Genomic DNA, 20137 nt, shown 5'->3' with positions numbered 1-20137 from the left:
CCAGGGCAGCGCGGGCAGGCAGGAAGGTCCTGAGCTCCCTGCCTTCAGGGCGCCGAGCCCTTTCTCTGGGGGGGTGGCCCACTGCCCTTGGCCTGGGCAGCCTCTGGCAAGCCCAGGCCTTCGCGTGCCAAGCCCCATCCAGGGGATCCGGCATGGCCGCCGTCCTGTGCGCTGGGGAAGCTCCCACCTGCTCCCCTGACCTCAGCCCCGCAGCCCCACCCCCTCCAGCTGCCGGCAGGGCTCCGCTCCACCCACCACTTTACAGTTGCCATGAGAACTCCCTCCGGAGGCGGGCACACTGCCTGCAGGCGTGGGAGAGGGGCTGGTGGCCAGGCCTCCCCCTCCCCAATTCCAGTGCGGAGAGAGCTGCACACCCAGGCGGCAGCAGGAGAGCAGTCACTGAGCAGCTGCTGGGGGTCCATAGGGTCCCCATGAGCCCACAGCCTGTGAGGTTGACTGTCTTTGCGGTGGCTACTTAATGTAGGGGCCACACCAACCTGAAACTTGCCTCAGGCCCCTTCACTGAACTCCAGTGTGGCAGGTCCTAGCCTTTGAAGCCAAGGGCATCAGTGGCCCGCCCCTCTGCTAAGCAGTTTCCTGGCTCAGCATCTTGTTTGGGTGGGGGCCAGAAGGGAGGCTCTCGCCATGCAGTTTATGAGGGGGCCGTGTGCAGACCTGTCCAGGGCAGTGGCGGCCTCCACCCGCCCGGACACTGGATGGAAAGAGCTCAGGAGGATGCCCTTGCCCGGGAGAGGCTGGGCACCCTGAGGACAGGAGGCTGCAGGCACTCAGGTCATGCCCATCTGGCCCCAGGGACCAGGGGAGTGGTTGGCACCTCCAGCTTTGCAGCGCAGAGGCCGGCAGGGCAGGGAGCAACCCATCTGCTCCCAGCCAGCTGGGCTGAGCCAAGGCCTGAGTTCCGGGAGCTGCCCACAGCGCTGCCCAGGGCCTGGGCCTCCTCCAGACTCCTGCTCCAAGGCCTGCCAGGCCACCAGCTGCCATCCAGCAGGTGTCCTGGAGATGGAGGGCTGACAGTACCTCCGGGTGCTCTCTGGCTCAGGTCCCCAAATCAAACTCCCCAGGTCTGCACCTTGGGGGTGCAGAGCGCTTGTCACGCGCCCAGCCCAACCCCAATCGGGAGCCAGCGGGCCACGCGGGTCCCATGCCCACGGCGCGGCCCCTTTAAGTGCAGTCCTGACGGCCGCCGTCGGGGGCAGCATTGAGCGGCCCGGCGGCCTCGCGCCGCTGCCTCGAAGCTTCTGCCGGTGCCGGGGACGCGGCGGAGCCGGGGACGGCGGAGGGCTCACGGGCCTGGGTAGCGCACCCGGCGCGGTGGGGGAGCACCGCCCAGGTAAGGGGTCGGGGCCGCTGCCCCGCGCGTCTTCCACGGGCAAGGCGCCCGCAAGGATGGGGGTGCCACTCCCTGACGACACCGGCTGGTCCCCACCTGGCGCTCGCTCGCGGCTGGGGCCGGGCGGAGCGGAGGGGAGGGCCACCTGCCGGGCTCATTAGGCCTAGGACCCCCACCGGGGCGGCCATCCCACCCCATCCCCGCGGGAAGGGGTGTCGCCAGTGCAGCTCCTCACCGCAGCACCGAGGCCGGGCTGTCACCTCCCTGGGGCGGAGCCTCACACCCAGTCATCCAGCCCCCAATTCCGGCCTGGCTTTGAGCTTAGGATGGAAGGAGGCGGGAGGGGGATGGTCCTGTGAGCCAGGGGTGGCCGGGGTGGGCCCGAGGCTGAGACGGGCCTGGGCCTGAGTGGCCCTGAGCCAGCCAGGCGGCCCTGTGGGCAGGAAGCCCCTTACACACCTGGGACACAGAAGGTCAGTCAGACCAGAGGTCCTCCAGGTGAGAGTCCAGCTCCCCCTTCCCCCAGCTCATCCTAGCGCGTGCTCCCCCAGACTGCGTGAGGAGGTGGAGACCCCGTCCCACTGTCTGAGCCCCTCCCCAGCCTGCCCTGGTTCTGTGCACCACGGAGAAGCCAGTGGCCCGAGTCTGAATATGAGCCTGGTCCAGAGGGCTGGACCCTAGCTCAGCGTGCAGCTTGCAGGCGGAGGGAACCTCGGGTTTCCATGGAGCCCTCCCGAGCTGCTGTGGGGAGGGCCTCCCTGAGGATCAGGGGCGGTAGCGGGGGCTCTACCCGCCCACTGCCCTGCTTCCCAGGCTGGCAGCCTCCTGGCCTGGTGCACTGCTCGGGGAACAGGCCCCCACGTGGCCTCGCAGCCAGGGCCTGGTTTCCGGCCGCAGTGCACTCACTGCAAAGATGAGGGCTTGCTCTCTGGGCCTTGTCATGACAGCCCCAAAGAGCTTGGGGGTTTCAGCCACCCCAAGATCGGAGAGGGGGGGTGTCGGAGGAGGTTTCTGCCAGGGAAAGAGAGCTGTAGGGCCCAGGTATGCTCTTTGGAGGGATTATACTGGCCTGGGCCACACGGCGAGTTGAGGGTGGGGCGGGCAAGTCCGTGAGACGAGGCGCCGTGCCGGGACTGGCTGGGGCCACCTCAGGGCCTCTGGACTGGGCTCCACACAGCGCTGGGGGAGGAGTCGCTGTCCAGCCCGATCTGCAGCTGGGGTGGGAGGCTCAGGGGACTCGAAACAGGGCTGCTTGAGGCTGGGGCCCCAGACGGCCCTGTACACCACCAGAAGGCGCCATCCGCCTGGGTGCTGCTCTGTGGAGCGGTCACTCCTGAAGAGGTCTGTGAAGGCCCTAAATGAGCAGGCACATGGTCCAGCGGTGGGCACCACGGTGGTGGTCCTGGGACCGCACCCTCACTCTTCCTACCCCACTGCTGGCCTGTCCCAGAAAGGGGGGGGGGGTTGGTCTACCCAAGCCTACCCGGTGGTCACTAGTGGGTGCAGGAGCTCAAGAACCACTTCAGTGGCGTCCCCTCTGGCTGACCCGCCTCATCCCAGCAGAAAGTGGCCCAGAAAGGACCATCTGGATGAGGGGGCAGGACCTGAGTGGCCGGACAGCTGAGTTCCTCCTGCAGGTGCTTCTGATGCCAGCATGGAGCAAGCGCCTGCGGCCTCCGCCAAGGCCCGCAGCGAGGGCTGCCCTGCCCACTGTGCCCCAGGTAAGCCGGGCCAGCGCTGGGGGTTCGCCGGGCCTGGGCTGCAGAGGGGCTGCCCTGACTCGCGTCTCCCCCCAAGGAGAAAGCCCCGCAAGGCTGAGTGAGCTGCAGCCCGGAGACTTCTTTTAAGATGACCCGCACAGACCCGCCGGACCTGCTGGTGTCAACCGTGTACCAGGACATCAAGGTGGCGGCCCCGGGGCCCGGGTCCAGGCCCCCGCCATGTGAGCGCTCCATGGCTCGGCCTGCTGCGCCCGTGCCTTTCAACAAACGCCACTGCCGCAGCTTTGATTTCCTGGAGGCGCTGGACGGGGTGGCCATGGAGGCCCAGCCAGAGCCGCCGCCGCCAGAGCCCGCCCCGCCGCGCGCCCGGCCCCGCGACAGCGAGCCCCGGCGCCGCGCCCGCTCCAAGAGCGCCCCCCGCGCGCCCCCGGGCCTGGCGCCCGCGCCCGCCTCACCACCCGTGCTGCCGCGCCGAGGCCGGGAGGCCCAGCGGGCTGCGCGAGTCGAGGCGTCGCCCCGCCGGGAGCCTGCGTACCCCACGCTGCGCGCGCTGGCCAACGAGCTGCACCCCATTAAGCTGCAGCCGCAGCGGGGCGGTCCCGGCCGCATGGCGCCTCTCTGCGCCGCTGCCAACCGCTGCGCGCCCGCGGAGCCACCGGCGGGGCCCGCCCCCCACGTGCGCTGCCGTCTGGACATCAAGCCGGACGACTCGGTGCTGCAGCACGCCGCGCGGGGCTCTCGGCCCTGCGGGCCCGCCGAGACCGCGCCCTGGCCCCGCGCGGCGCCGCAAATCCACGGCCTCACGGTGCCCGGGCCTCGCCACATGGCGCTCTCGCGCACCCCTACCCCCAGTGACTCGTACTGCGCCGATCCCCGGGCGCTGTACTGCGACGGGCCCCTTCCCGGGCCCCGGGACTACGCGGAGCGCCGGAGTCTGGCTTTCACCACCCCGCCGGGCCCCACCCAATTCTTCTACACCGAGGAACCCGAGGGCCACCCCGGGAGCTTCATGGCCAGCCCTGGGCCGCCCTTCGACAGCTACTACCCCAGGCCCTTTCTGTCAGAAGAGCCCCCGGGGCCCAGTCCCAGGCGCGGGGGCGGCTACTATGCGGGGGAAGTTCGCACCTTCCCGGTGCAAGAAGCGCCCTCCCGGTCCTACTATGGGGAGGCCACCCGAGCCTACGGCCCGCCCTGCGGACCCCGCTATGCCGCGGAAGAGCCCCGGGCCCACCCGGCCGCCCACCCCTTTTACACGGAGGACTTCGGGCGGTACCGCAATCGAGACGCCCTGGCTCGGACTTACCCACACCCTCGCGGTAGCACGGCCTGGGGCGACTGGGGCCCGAGGCCTTACCGCACCCTGCAGGTGGCGCCTCCGCCGGACCCCGGCCCGTTGCTCGCCTCCTGGCACGGCGGCACGGGCACCAGCCCCCCGCGGCTGGCGACAGACAGCCGCCACTACTCGCGCTCCTGGGACAACATTCTGGCGCCTGGGCCGCGCCGAGAAGACCCCCTGGGCCGCGGCCGTAGTTACGAGAACCTGCTGGGGCGCGAGGCGCGAGAGCCGCGGGGCGCGTCCCCTGAGGGCCGGCGCCCGCCCGTCATCGTGAACCTGTCCACCTCGCCCAGACGCTACGCGGCGCTGTCGCTGTCCGAAACGTCGCTGTCGGAGAAGGGCCGCCCGGGCGACGGCCCGGGACGAAACTGGTACGTCACGCCCGAGATCACCATCACCGACAACGACCTGCGCGCCGCCGAGCGCCCGCCCGCCAGGAGCTGGGAACTGCCCGGGAGCCGCCCGCGGCCACCTCCGCCTGCCGCCGCCGAGGGCCCCACCTCTGGCCGCCAGCGCAGCCTCGAACAGCTGGACGAGCTCATCACCGACCTGGTCATTGATTCGCGGCCCCCGGCAGGGCAAGCGCCCGAGCCCTCGGCCGACGGCCTGGGCCGCCAGCTGCGCCGCCTGCTGGACTCGCGGCCCTCGGGCCCCGGAGTCGCCGCGCTTGCGCCCCGCTCTCCCCCCGCGTCGGCCGGAAGCGCGGAGGAGCCCTCGGGCCCGGGGCAGGCGGCCGACGCGTCCCCCGAGCCCAGCGCCGACGAGGACGACCTGATGACGTGCTCGAACGCGCGCTGCGGGCGCACGGAGACCATGTTCAACGCCTGCCTCTACTTCAAGTCCTGTCACAGCTGCTACACCTACTACTGCTCGCGCCTGTGCCGCCGCGAGGACTGGGACGCGCACAAGGCGCGCTGCGTGTACGGCCGCGTGGGCAGCGTGTGCCGACACGTGCTGCAGTTCTGCCGCGACAGCGGCCCGGTACACCGCGCCTTCTCGCGCATCGCGCGCGTGGGCTTCCTGTCGCGCGGCCGCGGCGTGCTCTTCCTGGGCTTCCCGAGCCCCGGCTCCGCAGACAACTTCCTGCGCTTCGGCCTCGAAGGGCTGCTGCTGTCCCCCACCTACCTGTCCCTGCGCGAGCTGGCTACGCACGCGGCGCCCCTGGGCAGCTACGCCCGCGAGCTGGCGGCTGCCGGGCGCCTCTACGAGCCGGCCGAGTGCTTCCTGCTCAGCGTGTCAGTGGCCGTGGGCCCCAGCGCGGCGCCGCCCGGCGCCCCTGCCCGGCCGGCGCCCGCGCCTCGCAGCCCGGGACCCACGGTGCGCAAGTTCGCCAAAGTGGCGCTGGCGGCTGGCAGCCCAGCGCGGCCGCCCCCGGCGCGGGGCCGCGAACCCGACATGGAGACGCTGATCCTGACGCCACCGCCTGGCACGGCCGGCCTGGACCAGGAGGGCGAGGCGGGCCGCCGAGCTCGAGAAGTGGCCTTCATTCACATCCAGCGAGAGCTGCGGCTGCGCGGCGTCTTCCTGCGCCACGAGTTCCCGCGCGTCTACGAGCAGCTCTGCGAGTTCGTCGAGGACAACCGGCGCTTCACGCCCACCACTATCTACCCCACGGACCGCCGCACCGGCCGCCCCTTCATGTGTATGATCATGGCCGCCTCCGAGCCGCGCGCGCTCGACTGGGTGGCCAGTGCCAACCTGTTGGATGACATCATGTGAGCCGCGGGGGCGCGTCCGGGGCCGGCCCAGACCACCCGGGGCCCACCCTGAACCCCATCCAGTCCCCCCGAACTCCGCCCAGTCGGCTAGGCCCCGCCCCCGTGCCGCCCCGAGCTCGCCAGGCCCCGCCCAGCTCGCCGCAAGCCCCGCCCGCCCCTTCGCGCTCCTCACCCGCTCGGCCTTTCCCTCCCCACTCCGGCGACCGCCCGACCAGTCCTGACCAGCTCCCTCTCCCCCATCTCGCCCTCGGGCCTCCCCAGAGGCCAGTCCTCGGCCGCTTGGTGCTCCCCGCTAGGAGACGGGGTGGATCTGAGGGCCGCTCCGCTCCGCCTTCACGCGGAGGGGTCACTGCGGCAGACCCCCATCGCGCACCACCCGGTTCGCCCTCCTCCCCTGTCTGTCGGCAAGGCCTCCCTGGAACCTCCCCAACCCCGGCTCGCCCTGGTGCAGGAGCCCGAGTTGACCAAAGTCTAGTCCTGTCCCTTCCAACACGTTCCCCACCGGCCTGCAGTGGTCTGAGATGCGTCCTGCCCAGAGGCCTTTCCTCTCTGGAGGACACCCTGATCGGCCTCGGTGTGTCCGCATCTCGAGCTCGTACTGGTCTGTTGGGCAGGGCCGGCAGGGACCTGAGCGAGGCGTTTCCGTTTAGCCCCAGTCCCGCCTGTGCGGGACCCCACCTTGAGCCCGCACATTGAGGGCGCTGCCCACCCTGCTTCGTGGGTTCGGACAAGCCGCAGCGAAGGAGTACTTAGGAGTCTTCAGCCAAGGCGCGAGACACCCAGCCAGGGGGAGGGGGGGTCCTGGGTGGGGGAGGCAGAGGGTGTGTATGGGTTGGGGTGCGCTGGTCTAAGCTACCCGGCTCGGGGCGGGGTGGGTGGGGGGAGTCTGGCTGCCTGCTCTCCCCTGACAGGATGGCCCTAGACATGCCAGAGCAGTCTGGGGGTGCAAATGCCAGAGCAGGGCCTGACCTCACAAGGAGGCGGGTGCAGAGGGCAGGGGCCGGGGAAGCGTCCAGGTGGGACCCTGTCCCCAGGCTTTGGGAAGCCGAAAGAGGAGGGGCCTTCCCAGCTTGCAACGGGCAGGGAAAGAGTGGATGCGAGCAGGTGCGGGAGCGAGCTGGTCCGCCTGGGCTGTGGTCCACGCGAGGGGTGGGGGCCTGATTGCCCAAATGCCTGCTTGCTCACTCACTCTGGCCAGTGCCCTGTGTGTCTGTGTGTGGGCGGGGGGGGGGGTGTGCTGGGCGTGGGAGGCTTACGGCCCGGATCTGGCTCTCGGGAGCGCCCGCGGGGTGTCCTTCATCTCCCGCCCCCCAGGGTCCCCCCTGGCCCCCAAGCCCAGGCTCCAAGGATGCCCTGAGACCTGGAGAGGGGGCGAGTCTGGGCCCATGCAAGGGTCCTCCCCCAGCCCCCAGCCCTTCACCGGGGCCAGGGGTGGCCTTGATTGAACTAAATTGTGGACCCCACCAACCCCCACCTCTCTTCCCGGCCCTCGCCCCCGACCGTGCGCCCGCGCCCATCTTCCCCACCCCTTCCTCCCCAACATGCCTGCGCGCCTGCCTAGGCTCCGCGCATTTGCACTAGCCACGCGCCCCGCTTGCCCCATCCGCCTTCGTGGCCTCCCAAATCTGGCCGCCGCGACCCCACCCAGGGGCCTCTGCCTGCGGCCCCATGCCTGAGGGCCGGCTGTCCAGGGAGGACCCTGGGCCGGGGTTATTTCCAGAGGGCGGGCGCTTTCGAACCAAGGAAAATAGAACTCGAATGTAGCCGCTGCCGCCTCATTTATTGTGCGGGAGAGGGTGGGACGCGGAATGGTGACTTTCGGAGGCTTGCGGGGGAGGGCTTCGGAAAAAAGGGAGGGAGACCACGGAACAACGGGGGTGGGAAAAGCTGGGCAAGGAGACCTTCGTACACAGTGGGGAACCGGGGAGAGGAACGACGGAGCACCGCGGGGGATGCGTGGGAGGAAGGGTAAGGGACCACGTGAGCGTCGTGGGGGAGGGGAACCTTCGGTCACGGTGGGGGAGGGGATCAGGGCTGGCGCGCGTCCCTTGGGCCTCACGGGCCCCCTAGCGCCCTCCTAAGGGGCCAGTCATCCACCACCTCCCCCCCAGGCCTCCTGGGAAAGAAGTTTTCCGTCGGCTGGATTGAATCACAACCTACTCCTGGTTCCACGTTCCCCTTTAATTGGCGTGGCCGCATGCCTGCAAGGATCTGGATCGCGATTGGCCAGTCCGTGCCGTGCCTTGGCGGCACGATTGGCTGAAACGCTGGGCCCGGACAGCATGCCCCCACGGGATTGGTCACAGACCCCCAGGCCCCGCCTCCTCCGCGGTCGGGCCGCGTGGGGAAGGGCCGCGGACCGCAGGGGCGAGCGTGCTCCGAAAACATGGCGGCGGCGGCGGACCTCGCCCAGATCCCCGACGTGGATATCGACTCCGATGGCGTCTTCAAGTACGTGCTGATTCGAGTACACGCCGTGTCGCCCCCCGGGACCCCAGCCGGGGAGAGCAAAGAGATCGTGCGCGGCTACAAGTGGGCCGAGTACCACGGTGAGGGCGGGGCTGAGGCGGGGCGGGGTCTCCGGGGTCTGTGGGCGGGGCTAGGAGGCCGTCGCGGGGGGGTTGTAGGGAGAGGTGATCCCATATCGGGGTCTCCTCCTGGGCTGGCCGAGAGGAGTCGGGGTCCTGGAGGCAAAGGGCTGCCATGGGCCCGACCCCTCCCTCCTAGTCCCAGCGCCCCTGCCCAGGCGCAGCCCCTCTTCACTTTCATCCCGTCCCAGAGGGTGCCCTGTCCTGGGGAGGGAGCTGCTCAGAGCGGAGCTTCAGACCCCCTTAGCCTCCAAGGGGAGCCAGGGCTCCTTACCGAGCCGCCCTCCCCGTCGCAGCCGACATCTACGACAAGGTGTCAGGCGAGATGCAGAAGAAGGGCATCGACTGCGAGTGCCTGGGGGGCGGGCGCATCTCCCACCAGAGCCAGGACAAGAAGATCCACGTGTACGGCTACTCCATGGTGAGCCCGCAGCCCGGGGCCCCAGTCCTGTCTCGGAGAGACCTGGCCCTCTGAGCTGCCAGACCCGGGGTGCTTCTCAGCTGCTGAACCCTCCTCCGCTGGGGGCCTGGAGCGTCCCCACTTCCCATGTGGCATGACAGGAAACACCTGGGGTGGGAAAGAGGCCCTGCCGGCTTCTGCTGCTCCTGCCCCAAAGGCCTGGCTGGGCTTTTGTCTTTCGTGCTTTGAGGCCATCAGTGTTAGGGACCAACTCGGAGGCCCCTCCCTCTCCGGTCACCGGGCTACCAGCTAACTAACGCACAGGGGCGTCTGGCGTGGTCTGGGCCTCCGGCTAGAGGACCCTTCCTCCAGGTCTGCGCAGCTTGGTGGCCGCATTTCCCCCCAGGGGAGCCCCCGGGGGTACTTGGGGGAGCATGACAGCCCCCTCCTGAGCTGGCCCCTGATGTCCCAGCTGATGGGGTGCCCAGAGCCAGGACAGAGCCGTGAGAGCTGCCTTTCCCTTCAGGGTTATGGTCGCGCCCAGCACTCCATCTCCACTGAGAAGATCAAGGCCAGGTACCCAGACTACAGCGTCACCTGGGCCGACGACGGCTACTGAGGCCCCCCCGGAGCCCGACTGTCTCCGGCAGCCTCCTCAGGACTCTGCCCGTGAGACCCCCTCCCGAGGGGCTGGGCTGCACCCCCTGGCACTTTGCCACCTGGCCAGGCCTCAGTGCCCGGGGGTCCCTCTCCTGGGAGAAGTAAAAGCATCGTCACCCCCGCTGGTCCCTGGATGCAGTGTGTCTTGGCTTCTCTGTTTTTCCATCCTCTCTCTGGACCCCGACTAGGGTGGGTGGGTGGCTGGGCTGAGGCAGCCTGGCCGCCCCTGACCCAGCGCCACCTCTGGGGCCCAGGGAGTGGCGGTGCACACTCAGCCCTTTGGGGTCTGATAACGGGGCCCCAGGCTCCTGCCCCCGTTTATGGCCTCATTACTTCTCCACACTCCCACTCTCCCCAAGGACATCAAGAGGAGGCCTGACAGGTCTTTTACGCAAGGAGCTAGGGCCAAGTCCCTCGGGCCTGCCGACACAGGGCCCATCCCGGCTGCCAGCTGAGGTCACGAGTGATTCCCAGATCGGGTCCCACCGCCCCTGCCCCGCAGCCACAGACAGGCTCCCACCCGGAGAGCAGGGAAGGTTTCAGACTTGGAGCTGGGGCCCCTCTCCCAGGAACCCCCGCCTCCTCCTGGCACAGGGCTCTGGGCAGTGCAGGTGGCATAGGGGAGGGCAGAGCTGCCCCTGTGGCTCATCACCTGGAGTGTGGGCATGCCCCATTGAGGCTGTGACCCCTCTGTGCCCGCCTTCTGTGCCCTCCCAGGGCGCTCTTGGTAGCCTCTCCGGGCAGGGGATTGGGCTTTACAGATGAGGAAACGGAGGCTCAGGTGAGACTAGCTACCAAGGCCATGCAGTGCCAAACAGCAGGTGAGCCTGCTCCAGATCCTCCACTGGGGTCGGCACCTCCAAGCCCAGAGCCCCTAGGTCCGTCTGGAGCCTGAGCCTGGCAGCGCTCACCCCACTGTGCTCGGGACACCTGCTGATGAATAAACAGCCCTCGTTTGTAAGCGAACAAGTGAAGAAAAACTCACACTCTATGGTACAGAGGGGACAGTGTCCCTGGTGGCTAGGGCTGCCCCTCCCCCAGGGGCCGGGTGTGGGGTTTGCACAAGCTGGCTTCCAGGTGGCAGCCTGGGCTGGGCTGAGTTCAGCTCCCAGCAGGTGTGGGGACAGAGGCCCCAGGAGAAACAGCCAAGGCCAATGCCACTTGGTGGGGCTTCCACGGGCAGGAAGGGTGGCCAGGGCCTGATCTTCGGCCTCAAGGAGCCAGGCAGGGGGGAGCCTCCCTGGGCCAGGGGCCCCTGTCCCGAGTGCTCTTCCAGCCGGCTGGTCGTCGGTGCAGGGTGGGGCCGGGCGTGGGGCCACGGGTATAGAAGGGGCTGAGCCCTGTCTCCAGTTGGAGCAGAGTCAGCCTGTGGGGCCTTGAGCTGATAACCAGGCAAAGTCCCCACCAGGCTGGTCAGTGTACACACCGCTCCCCGGCCTGGCCATGCCTCTGCCCGGCCACCTCCTGCCCGCGCTGGTCCTGCTCCTGGGTGAGTCATGGGGCCTGGCTCCTGAAGCAGGAATGCCCTGGGCTGCCGTGTTGGGCCTGTGGGGAAGGAGGGGTGCGGGGCTGCAGCGGGGACACAGGGCGAGCCCTCGGGGTCCCGAGGACTGTCCCGGCGGGGAGGCAAGTGTCCTGCTCCGCCTGGCCATGGCCTCCAGCCAGGCTGCAGGTGAGAGGGCCCTGAAGGCAGGTGCTCAACCTCTGCTCTTGACCTGGGTGGAGCAGGGGAGGGCTGGGCCGCCCATCCATGCGTCCCCTGGGGAGGGCACCCTTCTGGCAGCCCCTCGGGGTCCTTGCTGGCCTCCTGCACGTCCCCAGGGAGCGTCCCCATCAGGGGCTTTTGCCCGTGCACCCCCATCCTAACACTGAGCCGGCCTCTCCAGGGCCAGACGTGATCTGCTTGGCCCTGACGGGAACCCCCAGGTGGCAGTTCTCTGTGGGTTCCAGGCCCCCAGACACCGGCTCAGGCCGCGACCTGAACGACCTTCTGGCCGGGACCCCAAAGCAGGGTGACCGTTGTCCCAGGCCGCCCAAGTCTGAGCAGTTTCTGGGCCATGGAACTGGCCTGGGCAAACTGCACCATGGGCTCTCCCTGCTCTGGGCCACTTGGCTGTCTCTCTGCTGGCAGCAGGGTCCCTGGGCTGGGCCTGGGTCCCCAACCGCTGCAGGGCCCCCCGCGAGGCTGTGTGCAACTTCGTGTGTGACTGCAGAGGCTGTCCCGACGAGGCCCAGTGTGGTGAGCCAGGCCCCGGGCGGGGAGCAGGCGGGGCCGGCAGGCGGCCGCCCAGCCTGACCACCCACCCTCCCAGGTTACCACGGGGCCCCGCCCGCCCCCGGCACCCCCTTCTCCTGCGACTTCGAGCAGGACTTCTGTGGCTGGCGAGACATCAGCACTTCAGGATACAGCTGGCTCCGAGAGCGGGCAGGGGCTGCGCCCGGGGGTCCGGGGCCGCGCTCAGACCACACTCTGGGCACTGACCTAGGTGAGGCCTGGGCGGGTCTCCATGCCACCCCTCCCCGCTTTGCTTCCTGCCTGGTCTCCTGATCTCCCGCCCCCGCCAGGCTGGTATGCGGCTGTTGGCACACACCGCGGGAAAGAGGCGGCCACCGCAGCCCTGCGGTCCCCCGTCCTGCATGAGGCAGCCCCCACCTGTGAGCTGAGGCTCTGGTACCACGCGGCCTCTGGAGGTGGGTCCAGGACACTGCGCCCAGGTTGGGTGTCCCGACAGAGGGACCAGGAGAGGAAGGGGAGCCGCTGCAGAGATGGGAGGGCGCCCCAGGGCGGGCAGGGGGCCTGGGCTGGCCACTGCCACCAGGCTGGGGGGGGCGCCCGGGGGCTTCAGCTGCTCCAGGACCCCCACTGCAGATGTGGCAGAGCTGCGGCTGGAGCTGACCCACGGTGCAGAGACACTGACTCTGTGGCAGAGCTCGGGGCCCTGGCGCCCAGGCTGGCAGGAGCTGCTGGTGACCACTGGCCGCATCCGGGGTGACTTCAGGGTGAGATGCGGGGTGGTCTGGGGGGCGGGGCAGCGGCGAAGGTCTGAGCTCTGAGTCTCCAGGGACCTCACTCTCTTCAGGTGACCTTCTCTGCCACTCGAAATGCCACCCACAGGGGCGCTGTGGCCTTGGACGACATGGCCTTCGGGCGCTGTGGGCTGCCCAGTAAGGCCCTACCGGGACCCACACCTGGGGACGGGGGCGGTGGGCAGGAGCTCCTCGTCTGCTTGTCCTGGCCCAGAAGGCCTTGAGCCTTTCCGCCACTAGCGCTGCCCCCTGGGGCCTTGGGGCCTCTGATGGGTTGACCCTCCCCCGCCCTAGCCCCCCAGGCTCGCTGTCCCCTGGGGCATCACCATTGCCAGAACAAGGCCTGCGTGCAGCCCCACCAGCTGTGCGACGGGGAGGACAACTGCGGGGACCGTTCGGATGAGGACACACCCACCTGCAGTGAGCCAGGCTGGCGGGGCGGCGTGTGGTTCAAGGGAGGGGGTGGCCCTTGGCACAGTCCTTCCGGGGTGAGGTGGCTAGTGTCCATCTGGAGCTGGAGCTGTGTAACCTGGGCCCTCAGCACAGACCGGGAGGCAGGGGCCCGGGGAGGAGGCCGCTCAGCAGCCAGAGCCCCGCTTCCCCCCGCCCCAGGCCACCACCTGGCCACGGATTTTGAGATGGGCTTGGGCCTGTGGAACCACTCGGAGGGCTGGGCCCGGAACCACAGCACAGGCCGCCCCCAGCACCCTGCCTGGCCGCGCGGGGACCACAGCCGGAACAGCGCTCAGGGTGAGGCCCATTGGGGACCCCAACCACTGTCCTGGCCACACTTGGTCCCAGCACCCACCCGGCCACCCCGGCCCACGCCTGCCTTCTCCCCAGGCTCCTTCCTGGTATCCACGGCTGAGCCCAGTGACCCTGCCATCCTCTCTAGCCCCGAGTTCCAGGCCTCTGCCCCCCACAACTGCTCGGTGAGGCGAGGGGGCGATAGTGGGGTGCCTGCCCTGAGTGCCTGGGCCTGGAGTTTCTCTTGACTGTGCTTGGTCCCCTCCCAGCTGGTCTTCTATCACTATCTGCATGGGTCCGAGGCTGGCTGCCTCCAGGTGTTCCTGCAGGCTCGGAGCTCTGGTGCCCCCCAGACCCCCGTCCTGCTGCGGGGGCGCCGCGGAGAGCTGGGGGCCGCCTGGGTTCGAGACCGTGTCGACATCCAGAGCGGGCGCCCCTTTCGGGTGAGGCTGGTGGGGGCAGTCGGGGGAGAGGGCATGCAGGGCCCTCAGAGAGCAGAGAAGGGAGCCCAGGGGGTCCCAGTGTGCAGGCCAGGGCCGGGAGGGGTCGCCTTCCAAGGTCCCTCCTGAAGGGCTGGGGGTGGCGCGGGAGGGGAGACAAGTACCCCTTCCTTGCCGGGGGCGGGGGGGGCGGGGAGAGGGCGCGAAGGAGCAGACCGCGGGCATGACAGAGGAGTGCTGGGGGCCCGCAGATCCTCCTGGCCGCGCAGACGGGGCCCGGGGGCGTCGTGGGCCTGGACGACCTCATCCTGTCGGACCACTGCAAACCAGCCCTAGGTGAGCCTGCGGAGCACCGCCCCTCCTCAGCCGAAGCCGAGCCCTGCCCGCCTGACCCCAGCTCTGCCCCCACAGAGGGGTCTGGCCCGCCCCCAGGTCCCTGGCCCCAGCCGTTCAGCCTGCAGCCCCGGAATTTCTGTGAGCCCGGACATCTCTTTTGCGAGGACCTGTGCGTCCCCCCGGAGCAGCTGTGCGACTTCCAGCAGCAGTGCCTGGGGGGAGAGGACGAGCAGGAGTGCGGTAGGGGCGGGGCTATGGAGCCACGCCTCCCTCCCTCCCGACCCTCCCCGCTGCCGGAGTGGGCGGGGCTGTGGAGCCACGCCTCCCTCCCTCCAGGTCCTCCCCACTGCCGGAGGGAGCGGGGCTGTTGAGCCACGCCTCCCTCCCCCGACCCTCCCCGCTGCCGGAGTGGGCGGGGCTGGGGAGCCACGCCTCCCTCCCTCCAGACCTGCTCCACTGCCGGAGGGGGCGGGGCTGTGTAGCCACGCCTCCCTCCCTCCAGACCCTCCCCGCTGCCGGAGTGGGCGGGGCTGGGGAGCCACGCCTCCCTCCCGCCAGACCCTCCCCACTGCCGGAGGGGGCGGGGGCGGGGGCCCGAGACCATTCCCGCCGGCTGCTGTTGCAGGCACCACGGACTTTGAGGACCCCTCGGCCGGGGGTTGGGAGGACGCCAGCGTGGGGCGCCTGCAGTGGATGCGTGTCTCGGCCCAGGCGAGCCGGATCCCCGGAGCGGACGCTGCCGGGAATGTTGCTGGTGAGGCCCGAGGGCCCCAGCGCAGGGCAGCCTCCCGCCCCCTTGGGTCTGCATCCAGACCGGCGCCTGCTCTGCCTCTTTGCACTTGGGAGGGTGTCTGAGTTGCGGGGAGGGGCTCCTGGAAGGAATCAGCTGAGTTGAGGCTCTTCCCCAGGACACTTCCTGTCCCTGCAGAGGGCCTGGGGGCAGCTGACAGAGGAGGCCCGGGTTCTCACACCCCTCCTGGGCCCCTCAGGCCCGCGCTGTGAACTCCACCTGGCCTACTATTTTCAGAGTCAGCCCCAAGGTACTGCTGTCCCTCTGGGCCCTCTGGCAAGCCCTGGACAGGGGCCGTATGTGTGTGGGGGGGGGCGGGGACCGCCCACGGTCACCCCTCACAGGCTTTCTGGAGCTGGTCGTGGTGGAGGGCAGTCGGCGTGAGCTGGTGTGGCAGGCCCCTGTCCACAGCCCTGTGGGCTGGAAGATGGACACCATCCTTCTTGGGGCTCGCCACCGGCCCTTCCGGGTGAGGAGGGCAGCCTGGGGAGGGGGGCACAGAGCTGGCCTTGGCCTAACAGCCTCATTCCTCACTCCCCCCCCCCCCCCCCCCCCCCCCGCGAAGCTGGAGTTTGTTGGGCTGGTAGACTTGGACGGCCCTGGCCAGCAGGGCGCTGGAGTGGACCACGTGACCCTCAAGGACTGCAGCCCCACGGTGGCCACCGAAAAAGACGCAGGTCCTTCCCTTAGCACCCAGCCCCCCCCCCCGCCCAGTCCTGGAGGGACCCCTGCGAGTCCCCACTCCAGGAGCAAGTCTCTCCCACCCTCTCGGGACTCAGAAGGGGTGTGGGGTTGGGGGGCTGCTGACCCACCATGGCCCCGCCCCCAGAGGTCTCCTGTAACTTCGAGCGGGACACGTGCAGCTGGCACACCGACCACCTCACAGATGCCCATTGGCGCCGGGTTGAGAGCCAAGGCCCCAGGTTCGACCACACCACGGGCCGCGGTAAGGCAGTGCGCCCAGACCTGGGGGCGGCGCTCAGACTCAGAGGAGACGCCCTACCCCAGGGGGCAGAGGCGAGCGCTATCACCCTGGACCAAGCCTCTCCTGGAGCCTGGCGTCTCTGCAGCTCAGCCCCACATCCCCCCTGCAGGCTACTTCATGCTCCTAGACCCCACGGAGCCCCCAGCCCAGGGTCCCAGCGCCCACCTGCTGACCCAGCCCCAGGCACCCACAGCCCCTCAGGAGTGCCTCTCCTTCTGGTACCACCTCCACGGGCCCCAGATCGGTGAGACCCCCACGGGAATCCAAGTTCGGTCTCCTGGTCCCTCGGGGGCTGTGGAGGGGTGAGGGGCAATCTGGAGTTAGGGTCTTGTCGCCTCAACCCCCTCCCTCTAGGGACCCTGCGCCTGGCCATGAGGAGAGAAGGGGAGGCAGACACTCATCTGTGGTTGAGGTCTGGCACCCACGGCAACCGCTGGCACGAGGCCTGGGCCACCCTCCACCACCCGCAGGACACCAGCGCCAAGTACCAAGTGAGGTCCAGTGCCCGGGCAGTGGTGGGCAGGGAAGGCCCCAGCCAGCTGACCCCCTCTGCCCCCCAGCTGCTGTTCGAGGGCCTCCGGGACGGGTACCACGGGACCATGGCATTGGACGACGTGGCTGTGCGGCCTGGGCCTTGCTCGGCCCCCAAGCGCTGCTCCTTCGAGGACTCGGCCTGTGGCTTCTCCACGGGAGGCCAGGGCCTCTGGACACGCCAGACCAACGCCACAGGCCATGCCGCCTGGGGTCCCCACGCCGACCACACCACAGAGACGGCTCAGGGTGCTGGCAGCGGACGAGCAGTGGGCAGAGGGCTGGGGTGGTGAGCTGAGGGGGAGGCAGGCTGACGCTGGCATCCCCCAGGGCACTACATGGTGGTGGACATGAGCCCGCAGGCTCTGCCCCGCGGCCACGTGGCGTCCCTGACGTCGGAGGCACACAGGCCCCTGGCCCAGCCTGCCTGCCTGACCTTCTGGTACCACCTGAGCCTGCGCAACCCAGGTGAGGGGCCGCTGGGACCAGGGGCCCCTGGGAGCCCCCACCCAAGAGCCCTGAGCGGGCAGTCTCCCTGCCGCTGCTGACGGGGCTGCGCGGGCGGCAGGCACCCTGCGGGTCCACGTGGAGGAGGCCAAGAGGCGGCAGGTGCTCAGCATCAGCACCCACGGCGGGTTCGCCTGGCGCCTGGGCAGCGTGGACGTGCAGGCCGAGCGGGCCTGGAGGGTGAGTCAGGTCGGAGGGGCCCTCCTTGCCCCCAAGGGCCGTCTAGTCCAACCCAGGCACAAGGCCACCCTGCCCTGTGCCTGCCAGGTGGTGTTTGAGGCTGTGGCCGCGGGCGTGGAGCGCGCCTACATTGCCCTGGATGACCTGCTTCTCCAGGATGGGCCCTGCCCTCGGCCAGGTGGGAACCTGCGGCCTGGCCCCGGGACCCGGCAGGCCCTGCTCCGTGCCAACCCAGAGAGGCCTGGCCTGCCCTCTGCCCCAGGAGGGGTGGCATCCCAGGGCTGGAGGGAGGTGGGGACGCTCTTACCGCCCAGATCCCTTGCAGCTTCCTGTGACTTCGAGGCCGGTCTGTGTGGCTGGCATCATCTGCCCTGGCCTGGCCTGGGCGGGTACAGCTGGGACTGGAGCAGCGGAGCCACACCCTCCCGCTACCGCCAGCCCCCTGTGGACCACACCCTGGGCACAGAGAAAGGTGGGTCTGAGTCGGGAAGGGACCCGGGTGCCACCCCCCACCCTGGCCACCCAGCCCAGCCCACCCAGGCTGCTGTCAGGGTCAGAGGCCAAAGGTCAGGGGGCCTGCTGGGCACCCCACCCTCTCGTTTCCAGGCCACTTTGCTCTCTTCGAAACGGGTGTGCTGGGCCCGGGGGGCCGAGCGGCCTGGCTGCGCAGCCAGCCACTGCCTGCCACCGAGGTCTCCTGCCTCCGCTTCTGGTACCACATGGGCTTTCCCGAGCACTTCTGTGAGTTGGGCTGGGGTACCTGGGTGGCAGGAGGAGCAGGGCGAGGGTGGCACGCCCCGAGCGGGTCGAGCCCCTGACACTCCCCGGCCCCTGCTCGCAGACAAGGGCGAGCTGAGGGTGCTCCTGAGCAGCGCGCAGGGCCAGCTGGCTGTGTGGGGCACAGGCGGGCACCTGCGGCACCAGTGGCTGGAAGGCCGGGTGCAAGTGGCCAGCGCTGAGGAGTTCCAGGTGAGGCCGGGCTGCCCAGAGCCAGGAGACCCCGGGGGCTCGGGGGGCTGTCCTCCCCCCGCCTCCCCGGGGGCCACACAGCCTCTGCTCCCTCCCGGTCAGATCGTGTTTGAAGCCACTCTGGGTGGCCAGCCGGCCCTGGGGCCCATTGCCCTAGACGACGTTGAGTATCTGGCCGGGCAGCATTGCCAGCAGCCTGCACCCAGCCAGGGTAAGCCCTGCCCAGATCAGCCGGCCCGCCCTGTGTCTGGGCCTCCATCTGTGGCTCACGGCCCTCGTGGCTGCCAGCAGCCCTGCTCCACACCCCCCTTGCCTGCTGTGCCCCACCCAGAGCTGGGCGGTCCCTGGTGCCCAGGCATGGGGTGCCCCCACCCCGGCCTCTGCACTTTGTGCTCCTGCACCGGGGTGCGGCCAGCCCTCTGAGGGGATGCCTGTCAGGCCAGAACCACAGCAGCCTCTTCCTGAATTACTCTGGTCACTGCTGCCTCCTGCCAGGCAGGGTCCAGCCGGGTGCCGTGACCCCACAGGTCTGTGGACCGACCTTAGCCTGGGGCAGCCCTTTCTTCAAGGGGTGAACCCAGAAGCTCTCTGGGGCCATGGGGACAGCCAGGGACGGGGCCAACAGGGAGGGCTTGGCTTCCGGGTCACATGCCCTGTGGCCCACAGGGGACAGGGCAGTGGCCACATCGGTGCCAGCCATGGTTGGTAGTGCCCTCCTCCTCCTCGCGGTGCTGGTGCTGCTCGGACTTGTAGGGCGACGCTGGCTGCGGAAGCGGGCGGGCTGCCCCTCCGGGGGCGAGTCGGAGGCCCCGGCCCCTGGCTTCGACAACATTCTTTTCAACGCGGTAGGAGCTCTGGGGGGCGCTGGATGGGAGCCAAGCCACTGGGCCCTCCTGCGAGAGCAGGACCCCCTGCCCCCCGGGCTACGAGCGCCCAGGGCTCGTGAAGCTCCTCTCCCTCCTCCCAGGATGGCATCACCCTGCCAGCGTCAGTCACCACCGAGCAGTAGACAATCCAGAGAAGACGCCAGCTGCTCCAGAAGTCCCCATCCCTCCCCAGGACCCTAGCCCAGCACTACCTGCACCCTCACGCCTGGGTGTGGTCGTCACCCCAACAATAGCCCTAGCTCACAGAGACACCCCGGCCACTGAGGTCGAAGTCTGCGCGTCCTGCTCCCTGCGTCCCCAGACCCCCCCACCTGCCTGAGAGTCATGCTTGGGGGTACCTCCCACGTGTGTGTGACTCAGGTGACAGGAAACAAGCAGACCACAAGAGACAGGACCAGGGCCTAAAGGCACCGGGAGGCAGAGGTGGGGCACCCCGAGAAGCCCCAGCCCAGCCAGGTGGGACGCTGACCCCGGGCCCATCTGGGGGATTCTGCATCCAGATAAAGCCAGACAGAAACCCCCACAGGTACAGGCGACAGACGGGAGCAGACACAGGCCCGAGGTGGCCTGGAGCTGGGCTGGTGGGGGTGCCCTGATGTGTGCATGGTGCCAGATAAGGGCCCGCTCTGTCTCCTCGCCACAGTAAGGCTCCTCTGTCCAGTGTCCCAAATAAAGGTCGCTGTGTGACGTGTCCCAATCAGCGTCTCAGCAGTCCCCAGAGTGGTGTCTCCAGACAGAGACCACGGAGTGTCCCTGTGCTGCCCCTGCAACAGGTCACTGGGAGGCAAAGCAGAGGTCCCTGCCTCCCGGGCCTCACAGGGCCTAAGGACGAGCTGACCCCCTGGAGGTGTGTCCAGGGTATCCAGTCAAACGGACTCTTCCTGAACAGGAAGGCCACCGGCTCTGATCTGACTCGCAGGAGAATGAGCCACCACCCACCTGGGTCTGGAAGGCCGCCCTGGCT

The 20137-nt window shown here is 69.4% G+C and overlaps 1 protein-coding gene across 10 annotated transcripts; it reads left to right on the top strand.

Moving 5' to 3' along the window:
- Positions 1–67: 67 nt before the first annotated feature.
- LOC100513261 (14 kDa phosphohistidine phosphatase) lies at positions 68–19870 on the top strand. 10 transcript variants are annotated; one of them, XM_021081216.1, is made up of 29 exons: positions 8007–8675; positions 9641–12013; positions 12087–12260; positions 12340–12465; positions 12644–12774; positions 12855–12939; positions 13096–13221; positions 13414–13551; positions 13645–13733; positions 13818–13991; positions 14240–14324; positions 14400–14564; positions 14950–15078; positions 15233–15364; positions 15459–15583; positions 15680–15791; positions 15944–16060; positions 16209–16343; positions 16454–16590; positions 16660–16879; positions 16961–17098; positions 17199–17317; positions 17405–17495; positions 17643–17789; positions 17924–18058; positions 18159–18286; positions 18389–18497; positions 18953–19131; positions 19254–19870. In XM_021081216.1, the coding sequence occupies exons 6-29, from the start codon at positions 12912–12914 to the stop codon at positions 19293–19295; spliced, it is 3000 nt and encodes a 999-aa protein (XP_020936875.1). In that variant the 5' UTR covers positions 8007–8675; positions 9641–12013; positions 12087–12260; positions 12340–12465; positions 12644–12774; positions 12855–12911; the 3' UTR covers positions 19296–19870. The 10 variants fall into 10 exon arrangements, with proteins under 10 accessions (XP_020936876.1, XP_020936877.1, XP_020936875.1 ...); XM_021081221.1 differs by adding an exon at positions 9011–9135 and having other exon boundaries at positions 8059–8094; positions 8238–8675; positions 14400–15078; positions 15233–15583; positions 16961–17317; XM_021081222.1 differs by adding an exon at positions 9011–9135 and having other exon boundaries at positions 8435–8675; positions 14400–15078; positions 16961–17317.
- The last annotated feature ends 267 nt before the right edge of the window (positions 19871–20137 follow it).

This window comes from Sus scrofa, unplaced genomic scaffold, assembly GCF_000003025.6.
Source record: "Sus scrofa isolate TJ Tabasco breed Duroc unplaced genomic scaffold, Sscrofa11.1 Contig1206, whole genome shotgun sequence".
Lineage (NCBI taxonomy): Eukaryota > Metazoa > Chordata > Mammalia > Artiodactyla > Suidae > Sus > Sus scrofa.
This window is presented reverse-complemented; position numbering and strand designations above follow the sequence as displayed.

Excerpts from the sequence above, each read along its gene's own strand:
- LOC100513261 (XM_021081213.1), top strand. The coding sequence starts at position 12,541 with ATGGGAGGGCGCCCCAGGGCGGGCAGGGGGCCTGGGCTGGCCACTGCC. Across the intron at positions 13,992-14,239 it reads AGAGCGGGCGCCCCTTTCGG|ATCCTCCTGGCCGCGCAGAC; the intron begins GTGAGGCTGGTG and ends GGGGGCCCGCAG. Across the intron at positions 15,365-15,458 it reads TTTTCAGAGTCAGCCCCAAG|GCTTTCTGGAGCTGGTCGTG; the intron begins GTACTGCTGTCC and ends CACCCCTCACAG.